General features: G+C 41.6%; 1 protein-coding gene across 8 annotated transcripts in view; it reads left to right on the forward strand.

Moving 5' to 3' along the window:
* The window catches only part of ZFAND6 (zinc finger AN1-type containing 6), a 55,756-nt gene extending 47,836 nt beyond the window's left edge, over positions 1-7,920 (forward strand). For all 8 annotated transcript variants that reach the window (XM_026709576.2, XM_026709578.2, XM_087941368.1 and 5 more), the window contains 2 exons: positions 5,914-6,027; positions 6,732-7,920. In XM_026709576.2, coding sequence (XP_026565361.1) covers positions 5,914-6,027; positions 6,732-6,880 — 263 coding nt within the window. In that variant the 3' untranslated portion in view covers positions 6,881-7,920. The remainder of the gene's footprint in view (positions 1-5,913; positions 6,028-6,731) is intronic.
* Positions 7,921-10,018: the final 2,098 nt, after the last annotated feature.

The raw sequence follows: 10,018 nt of genomic DNA on the forward strand, positions 1-10,018 counted from the left end.
TGTTGTTTAAATGTGGCTTTTACACTTTACCAGTTAAGAGTTTCCATGAGCAGAGTTGGTCTTCAAGAAGCATTCTGGAGGACATGTTCCAAAAAGTAGACAGGTTCAGGCCAAAATTAAGTGTAATTTAGTTTAAATGTAATTAAAATTTAATACAATTACTGTTACCAGTATTATAGATAGCGACATTTGACTGACCTTGGCTAATCTCCAAAAAACACGCACACAGGGTTGTACGTGGCTAGTATTTTAGTGAGAGACCCATCATAGAATCGCTAAGCAGGAGACATGACTAGATTAAACGAAATGCAAAGGAGTCCCTGTGGATTTTATTCTGCTAGTTGTTGCTGACTATAAGGGGGCAGTGCTTATTTCCATTTCCGCCATTGAGCCAGCGCTGCCTGAAGATATTTCTGCAGTCATGTGGTCAGGCCTGATGTCATGGAGCATGACCTCACAGAATGCTGTTACTTTCCCACCGAAGTGGTACCTATTTATCTGGTCATATTTGCATGCTTTTGAACTGCTAGCTTGGCAGGAACTGAGGCAAGGATGGAAACTCACCCCATCATATGGCGCTCGGGTCTCGAACCTAAGCTGCCGGTTTTCCAACCAACAAATCCAGCATCTTAAAAACTGAGCCACTGTGCTGTCTCAGCACAATTAAGAAGTCAATACTTATTCCAGTCATGCTCCCTTTGTATCATTGCCAAAATAACAAAGTAGATGATCCACCCAGCTACCAGAAGTTGGGCTCAACTCAAAGGAAACATTATCTTTGCTTTGATTACTCCCTACGTCATTTCTCAATTTCCCCTTCCCTTACAATTAAAAATAACACCATTTTGGAAGGGGGTTTATAAACCCAGAGGGCCTCAGTTGCAACACTCCTATCCTAGAGCTGCTGAAGAATTGGTTCGCCTAATTGTGATTAAAATATCTATTCTGTTCCATCTGGGGGGGTTGGATAGAGTAGTTGTGCTCCAGATTTCACAAGTTTGGGAAGCCCTGGTTGATAACATTTGATAAAATGGAGCTCAGGAATATCTCACAGTAAGAGTGAGGAGAACATGGAATCTCCTCTTACATCAAGGCAGAAAGCATTCATTTGTTAAGTCTTCTGGAGCCAATTTGAGAAAATCAGAAAGGGTAAAACTTACCTAAGTGGTGCCCATTCTTATCAAGTGATATCAGACCTAGACATAAACTATTTTATCACCTCTTTTCCTTTCTTTTCCACCTTCTTGTGCCAAACTAATTCTCTGCTTGCAAACATCTCTTCTTAAAACGGCGTCTGCCGCCATTTTATTCTTGCATGCAGTTTGTACAGGTAGTCCTAAGCTTACAACAATTTCGCTTAGTGATGGTTCAAAGTTATAACGGCACTGGGAAGAAAGGGTCTTGTGACCATTTTTCCCACTTGTGACCATTTTTCTCATCTGCAGCCTCCTCATGGTCATGGGATTTACATTTTGGATGCTTGACAACTGACTCATATTTATGACCAGGTGGCCGTATACCCGGGGAAGTCATGCGATCCCCTTTTGCGACCTTCTGACTCCATGGGGAAGCCAGATTCACTTAACAACCGTGTTACTAATTTAATGACTTGCAGGTGATTCCTTTAGCAGATGTGGCAAGAAATGTCGTAAAATGGAGCAAAACTCACTTAAAAAATTTCTCACTTAGTCACATACATGTTGGACTTAATTGTGGTCGTAAGTGGAGGACTACCTGTAGTTTACTAATGGCTGTCCTGAACTATGTGTTGCCAATAACTGTGTGCCAATTTCGTTTTTCACCTTTTCTGCACCATTGCTTGTATATTCCTCGTGTCATAATTCTCCTCTAATCTCCTTTTTTTTCATGTTTCTACTTGCAGCCTTTCAACTTCATGCGGTTTTCGTAAAGAACAAAAAGGGTTTACAGGCAAAATTAACAATAAGCGTGACCTTAAATGAACACTTATTCCTACATAGTCTTTCATTGTCAACTAAGATGTTTGCTGTCAGTTGCATAGTTGTATGAGCATGTGAGAGAAAGCTATTGTCTCTTCTTGTCATAATTCAAGACCTACTTTGGACTGTTAATTTTATGAACACATGAGGAGCACTGGAGTCATTGCTCGGCATCCAGGGAACTATGTGATAACATAACCAAATATTAGCCTGCCATTATGAGATTTAGCAATAACACTTAGACTTTATATACTGCTTTACAGTGCTTTCCAGCCCTCTCTAAGCAGTTTACAAAGTCAGCCTCTTGCCCCCAACAATCTGGGTCCTCATTTTAGCAACCTTGAAAAGATGGAAGGCTGAATCAACCTTGAGCCAGTCAGGATCGAACTGCCAGCAGTAGGCAGATTTAGCTTGCAATAGCAATAGGCTTAGCCATTAGAATTATATACAGCTTCATTCTGTTTTACATAGCAATAGCACTTAGACTTAATTTACCACTTCATAGTGCTTTACAACCCTCTCTAAGCGGTTTACAGAGTTGGCATATTGCCCCCAACAGTTTGGGTTCTCATTTTACCTACCTCAGAAGGACGTTAGGCTGAGTCAACCTTGAGCCTGGTGAGACTTGAACAGCTAAATTGCAGGTAGATGTCAGGCAGCAGAAGTAGTTTGCAGAATTGCACTCTAACCACTGTGCTACCATAGCTCATTTAATCTCATTTTGGGGGAGAGCTGTCTTCCATTCCTCATATCACAATGTTTCAAAGGTCTCCAGTTTGGTCAGCCAGCAGGGGACTAAGGCAGATACCCACCAAACCATGGAAGGAATAACCAGGAAAGACTTTGGGATTGTCTAATCCACACTCCAATCCAGGTTGGACTGTCAACTCTAAGATTCCAAGCAGGAATCTTGCAACCATAGCAGATCCTTTGGGCAGTGGCACTTCCACCATATTGCTAAATCCAGGCCAGAGGTCTATCTTCTCACCCCTTCTAATTCAGGTTGCTACTAATTGAATCAGGAGCCTTCTGGAGGTTTCTCAGTTATAACGGGTTTATTTTGTGTGTGTGTTTTTAAATGCTCCCTCGTTTTGCTCTCATTCTAGGCATTTTTTCTTCAGACTCTTAGCTAATATATCAAATGTCACGAATGTTGTTTACTGTTACCTGGGCTAACCTGAAGCTACCTTACACAGATCTATGAAATCAGTTTTTATTTTTCTCTGTCGGTCAAGAAGTTACTCTCACAGTGGCCCTCAACCCTTTTGGCATTTCATGGAGAGAGGTTTTTCTGTGGACTGGAGCGGGTGTGGTTTTGCATGCTGCCTGCATCCAGTGAATGGGGCTTCGCTTGTTTGCGCGGACAGGTTTCTGCCATGCTGCAAATCATGTTGGTTCACCCACCAGGGGTAGGGGACCCCTGCTGTAACATGCCTGTCACTTGCACAATCTGATTAAAAGGTAAAGGTTCCCCTCGCACATACATGCTAGTCGTTTCTGGCTCTAGGGGGCGGTGCTCATCTCTGTTACAAAGCCGAAGAGCCAGCGCTGTCCAAAGACATCTCCGTGGTCATATGGCTGGCATGATTAATGCCGAAGGCACACAGAACGCTGTTCCCTTCCCACCAAAGTGGTCCCTATTTTTCTACTTGCATTTTTACATGCTTTCGAACTGCTAGGTTGGCAGAAGCTGGGACAAGTAGCAGGAGCTCACTCTGTTACACGGCGCTGGGGATTCAAACTGCCAAACTGCCAACCTTTCTGATGGACAGGCTCAGTCTTAGCCACTGAGCCATCACGTCCCCCTCTGATTATGTTTATAATTATATAATATCTGATTGTGATTATAATCTGATTATGAGCCTTCCGTTAGTCTATTGTATTGAGATGGTCAACGGGATATTATTTGTAACTATTCTATCTAAACTAGTTAATAGGATTTCTCTGCATGTGTTAGTTCCTCTGGAACATATTCTTGTTTTTGTGCTTTAATATCTCTTCCCTCCCCCCCTCCCCCCCAGTAGAATGATTTACAGTTTGGATCTACACATGGCATTGATCCATCATGGGTAAACCTGGTCATTTTTGTCTCTTATGTTGCTTACTAATCATTGGTATAATTAGGTGTTGGATACAGGGTTTCCAATTAAGCAGTCAACGAGTTGCCCGTTTAGCTTTTCAGTTAGTTCTTAGCTCTTTTGCATACTGTGTCAGCTTGTCTGGAACTGTTGGTTTATGCGTATAACCGTATGAATCCATATTGGAGCAACAACTCTTTCTTGGAATCCTTTCCCATAGCAATGAGAGCCATTAGAGAAAATATGATGGGTCACCTTGTGAAGCCATGATGAGATTGGGTTGGGTTGGGTTGGGTTGGGTTGGCCTTTTCTTATCCTTCAAAAGTGAGGGCAGGGTTCTTTCTGAGAAAAGATGTCAAGAATTCCTGAGGGATGAAATGAACATCTTAAACTTATATGCAAGAAAGGGAGAAAGGGATAAAAATTTAAGAAGCAATCTCCAGGGACTCAGAAGCCGACAGAGCCTCCAGAGAGCAAAAATTAGACCTTCTAATTTGTTCTAATAATTTCAGCTATTGGTTCACCCCCCAAAAAAAAGAGTTCTATTTTATTTTGAAGAGCTACCCTGAGTATCTCGTGCATAGCAAGGTAGACTAAACTGATGAGGATAATGAATATTTGTTTTTTCTGGCAATGTCATGGATATATTTTCTAGTAAAATATGGGTTTTTTCATTTAGCCCCAATGCTTTTGGAGATGGGCTTTTATCCCCAAAAATCCTGGGTGCTTTGTGCAGAAACCTTTGCTGTGAGAAGGAAAGTAACATATTTTTTAGGGGGATGGCTTTGCAACCTTGGCCAGCAACCAGTGCTCGGAATACCTAATTTTGTTCATTTGCGGGTTACACACAGCTTGCTACTGGTTTGGATTTAGGTTTCTTTTTTGGATTTGGGTTCCTTTTTTGGATTTGGGTAGCAAAACAAGGATATTTATATATCTATCTATATAAAAGTGAAAGACCACTCACGCATCATCACAAAATCTCCAAAACCGTAAAGCCTACAGACTTGAAATTTGGCACATATGTTCCTCTTGGCTTCTAGGTGCTCACTAAGGAAGAATTTTTCAAGATGACCATCAGAGCATTAGTAGTTTGTATATTATTATTATTAACGCTCTCTGATGCTAAGGAGTTTTACTCCCCCTCCCCATCTGAAAAGAAATCAGTTCCAAATGCAAAACACAAGCAGAGGAGAGGAGTTCCAGTTTTAATTTCACAGCACCAAGCAGCTTTAGTAACAGAACAGTTGAGCTAAGCCACGCCTAGGCTCCTTGCTGTCTCCTACTTGCTCACACAGCAAATACTGTTTCAGTTTCCAAACAGCCTTCAATTCTCTCACACGTTGACAGGACACTAGCCAGAGGAATACTGATGGATGCTGGTAGTCAGAGGCAGATCCCCCCTTATTTTCCTCCCCCAAACTAAGCCTGACCACATAGTTTCGTAGAGCTGTTTAATCTGAAAAGTTGAGTGAAGAAGACTTGGTATCGAGTCAATCCTCCGCAGGAATTTTCACTGGAGCATCATAAAGTTTCTGTTTCAATTCTTCATTCTCAATGTTTCCTTTATTTGAGATGTCCTGGGACCAGCAGGAGGCCTTCCATTTCTGAAGAAACTGGACAGCCCCCATTCACAAAAAAAATTAAATTGGTTTTCTTGCATGTTGCAGAGGATTAAATTAGATGATTCCAGCTCTGCAGTTCTAAAACAGGATGTTGAATTGTCCGTAGAGAAAAATAGGAGTAGATGGGTATGATTGAATGGTGGAGGATCTGAGGTCCATTTCTTGGAGTTCAAGGCTTTGCATTTGAACTGTGCTGAGTTGGCTTCCAATGTCCTGGCTGTATCCTGATCTTTCTCCATCTTTTCTCTTCAGCTTCAGCATCAGATAGTGCAGAACCTTCCTTGGAAGAACAAGGCAAATCATTTGACAAACCCAAACAGAAAAAAACTCGTTGTTTTATGTGCAGAAAGAAGGTTGGTCTTACTGGTAAGTTCTCTTGGATCCAATCATTGGGAAGTTTGAATTGAACAGTAAGCCTAAAACTGGGGTGATAATTCACAGAATAGAATAGAATACATGATTGATCTATCTATGATCATGATTTATCACTGATTTATCGCCTTTGGGGGGAACTCCAGACCTTATGCATTCCAAAGACCATAAGCCACGGTGGCGCAGTGCTTAGAGTGTAGTACTGCTGACTGCTGGCTGACTGCAATTTGGCAGTTCAAATTTCACCAGGCTCAAGGTTGACTCAGCCTTGCATCCTTCCAAGGTTAGTAAAATGGGGACCCAGATTGTTGGGGGCAATAGGCTGACTGTAAACTTCTTAGAGAGGGCTGTAAAGCATTGTAAAGTGGTATTTAAGTCTGAGTGCTATTGCTAAGTGGGAGGGAAGGGAGGGAGGAAGGAAGGAAGGAAGGAAGGAAGGAAGGAAGGAAGGGCCAGCTGGCCATGATGGCCCAGTGATTACAATGCAGCATTGTAGGCTAACTCTGCCAACTGCCAGCAGTTCGATCCTAAATGGCTCAAGGTTGACTCAGCCTTCCATCCTTCTGAGGTGGGTGAAATGAGGACCCAAATTGTTTGGGGGCAGTAGGCTGACTCTGTAAACCACTTATAAATCATTGTGAAGTGGTATATAAAGTCTAAGCGCTATTGCTATTTCATCTTTTGTTCTTTCTTTGCAGGGTTTGAGTGCAGATGTGGAAACGTTTACTGTGCTGTACACCGTTACTCAGATGTCCACAGTTGCTCTTACAATTACAAAGCTGATGCAGCTGAGAAGATCAGAAAAGAGAATCCGGTAGTTGTTGGGGAAAAGATTCAGAAGATTTGAACTGCTCCTGTAGCTGGAATATTAAAATGTTTGACCACCTGCAGATGAAAATTGACTTCAGCTTTTTCCTTCCCCTTTCACAAAGCCCGCCCGCCCCCCCCGCCCCCCCACACAAGTCTTTTGTTTTTCTGGCCCACCCCCTGTAGACTTCAAGAAGACAAGGGTCCCAAATCATGCATGTCATGCAAAAACATAGAATTTCCCCTCTCCCCTTTCTTTTAGCACACGGCAAAACTCCTTTCTTTTATGGTCCTTTGTTTTTAGTTTCTACGGATGAAGATATAAACTGTTCACAACTCATCCACTAGGAAAGTGGGCCTATTGGAAACTGATGAACGGACACCATGGCTATAAAAAGTATTATCATCATTTTAAAAAAAAAATTAAGTGCAGAGGGCTTTTTCAAAGTTATATTGGAGGGCATCCGTGCTTTTCCCACTTCTCGTATCAAACATGCATGCATTAATCCAAGACACTTCATTTTCATTTTGTATATAGCTTTCCCCTCTTTCTCTCCCTCCCTCCTTCCCTCCCTCTCTCTGCAGCACAATTTCCCGCCTCTTTTTTTCATTTCCTCTTTGGTAATGCCTTGTATGGCACAACTAGCAATCAATAACTGAATGTATTTAATCATTAAGGCTGCTTGGTTTCCCCTCCCCCTTAACAAAAATTTATACACACGTTATCATAATAGCTTGTTTACACCCAGCTATCTATTTATGTATGCATCCTTCATTTTCTGAGCGTGTCAGAGTGCTGAGGTTTTAAAGCGTGCGTGACTTTTGCTCTTCGAGGTTCTTTTCTTGGTTTGTTTTTCTTTTCTTTCCCCATCTCCCCTCTTTTGTTTATTTTATTTTTTCTTCATTTTCTCCAGCGTGCATGTTGAGAGTTTGCCTGCTTGCGGGTCTTCTCGGGAATTGTGCTAATGGGTTCTTTTCCGTGCACCAATACAAAGAATGAAGAACTTTTAAGTGTATTGTATTTATGTTCACCCACATCTTTAACTTTGATTAAAATAAAAATTTTAAAAATTTGGGACGGAGGAGAGGCAGTTGGTGCCTTTTCGATTTTTTTTTGTAAGATGTTTAAAGAGGGGGATGCATCCATTTGGGCCCTGGAAAAAGAAGGATGTGATAAGGAGAAATTGCATGCAGGTCATCACACTATAGAAAAAGCAAATTTGATTTGATTAGCAATATCGGTTTTGATTGAACCCGCCGTGAGGAAAGCCTATTTCAATATTGGACTGAGACAGGTGAGTCTGGGTTCAGATGACAGACACTGGTTAACCTGCAACAGTTTACAGCCTTTTAATGAGTTGACTTCCTTTTATCAGAAAAGAAAAGGGAAAGGAAAGGAGAAGAAAGGAAAGGAAAGGGGGAATTTAGAATGGATATGATAACCTGCCCTCCCATTGGAAACCAATAGATGTTCACCATACTAAAAACTTATACAAGTAGTCCTTGACTTAAAACAATTCGTTTAATGACCAAAGTTACTGAAAAAAAGTGACTTATTATCATTTTTCACACGACCATTGTAACATCCCTGTTGTCATGCCCCTGTTAGAATCTGACTCCGACAGGGAGTGGGAGTGTGGCTCCAGAGGTTGTGGAGGAAACTGGGGAAGGGCACAGGCCGGCTGGGCATTCAGAGAAAGACCCAGGCCCATCCCCTCTTCATCCTAGAGCATGCAGAGAGGAGCCGATAAGGGAGAAACGTGAATGGCGTGGTCTGTGGGGGAGGAAAGGGCCTTGATCCCCTTCATGGGCTGCAGCTATGAGGACTGTTTAAAAGGACAAACTGTGCATGGACCAGGGCTGGAAGCAAAGTGTGAAAATATTTCTAGTCTGTCAGTTCTTATCTTGAGTTCTGGCATCCTTCCCAATGTGTGTATTTCCATATCTGTGGACGTCTTCCAGCCCTTATCCTGCCTTGTCTCATTAATTCTTCAGTGTGGTTTGTGTTATATTTTTTCTATTTATTATTTATATGTATTTTGAGTTTGAATGGAAGTTCTTCCTTTTCGCAACTGTTGGTGGGGGAGTTTTTTCTCCAGTCAATGATAATTGGACCTTTAAAGCCAAGTTGAAGGAATTAAAGGGACTTCACCTGTTTTTGTGACTTCGTTGCTTTTGTATCCCACCCTGGGTCATCACACCCGGGGTCACATGGTCCAAATTCAGACACTTGGCAACCGACTCGTATTTACAACAGTGGCAGTGTCCCAGAGTCGTGTCATGATTTTTTGCCACCTTCCTGCAAGCAAAGTCAACAAGGAAGCCAGATTCCCTTAACATGTACTTCTTATAAGTAATGAATTACGATTTGCTTTGTTCCATTTCTAGAAATGCATATTTTTGTAAGGAAATTATAGCCCTTCGACTAACAGGAATTCAAGAATGACACAGGATTGACTATTTGTGTACTACTTTGAAAGAAACATTTTTGAGAATGGATGACAAAATCCTTACTTGTGGATAATACCTGCTTTTGCCTGCTCTTTCATTTTTACCAGCTGTTTTTGATAGGTTCTGACTATTTGTGTATGCCTCTGGGTGTATTCCATTATACATTGCAAAAATGCTGTTTATTCATCAACATTTCTAACCAACTCAATCCGAGAGGATCCTGTATAATATGCCACAAGGAAAGCCATGTGCATGTACCAAAAAAAGTTGCCTATCACAGCAAGTCATCATATAGTGGGTTTGTTTCTAGCTTAGGTTAGGCTGGGTAAACCGAACCAGTTCTTGTTTGTAAAGTTTTATTAATGGCTTTGCATTATTTATTTAAAATGTTAAACCGCCCAATAGCTGAACAGCTCTGAGATTAGAAAACACAATCAGCCAAACCTCCCTCTATGTTCTGGACTTTGGTAACAATGATGGAGCAAACAACAACTTAGAGCAAGCCATCCCTAACAGATAACAGGTAATCAGAATTGGAAAGGACCTTATAGGTCATCTAGTCCAAACAACACCCCTCTAGGATGGTAGGGCATTACTCAGCTGGACTGACTCTTCCTCTAGAAACACGGGATTGAGTCTTGTTTTATTAGCCAGCATTCAGTCCATTACACTACCAAGCAGTGGATCCAGGGGTTCAACCACCTCACCTGCATTAGATGAAAAGATA

This window comes from Pseudonaja textilis, chromosome 13 (genome assembly GCF_049901715.1).
Source record: "Pseudonaja textilis isolate UNSWEBS1 chromosome 13, rPseTex1.2, whole genome shotgun sequence".
NCBI lineage: Eukaryota > Metazoa > Chordata > Lepidosauria > Squamata > Elapidae > Pseudonaja > Pseudonaja textilis.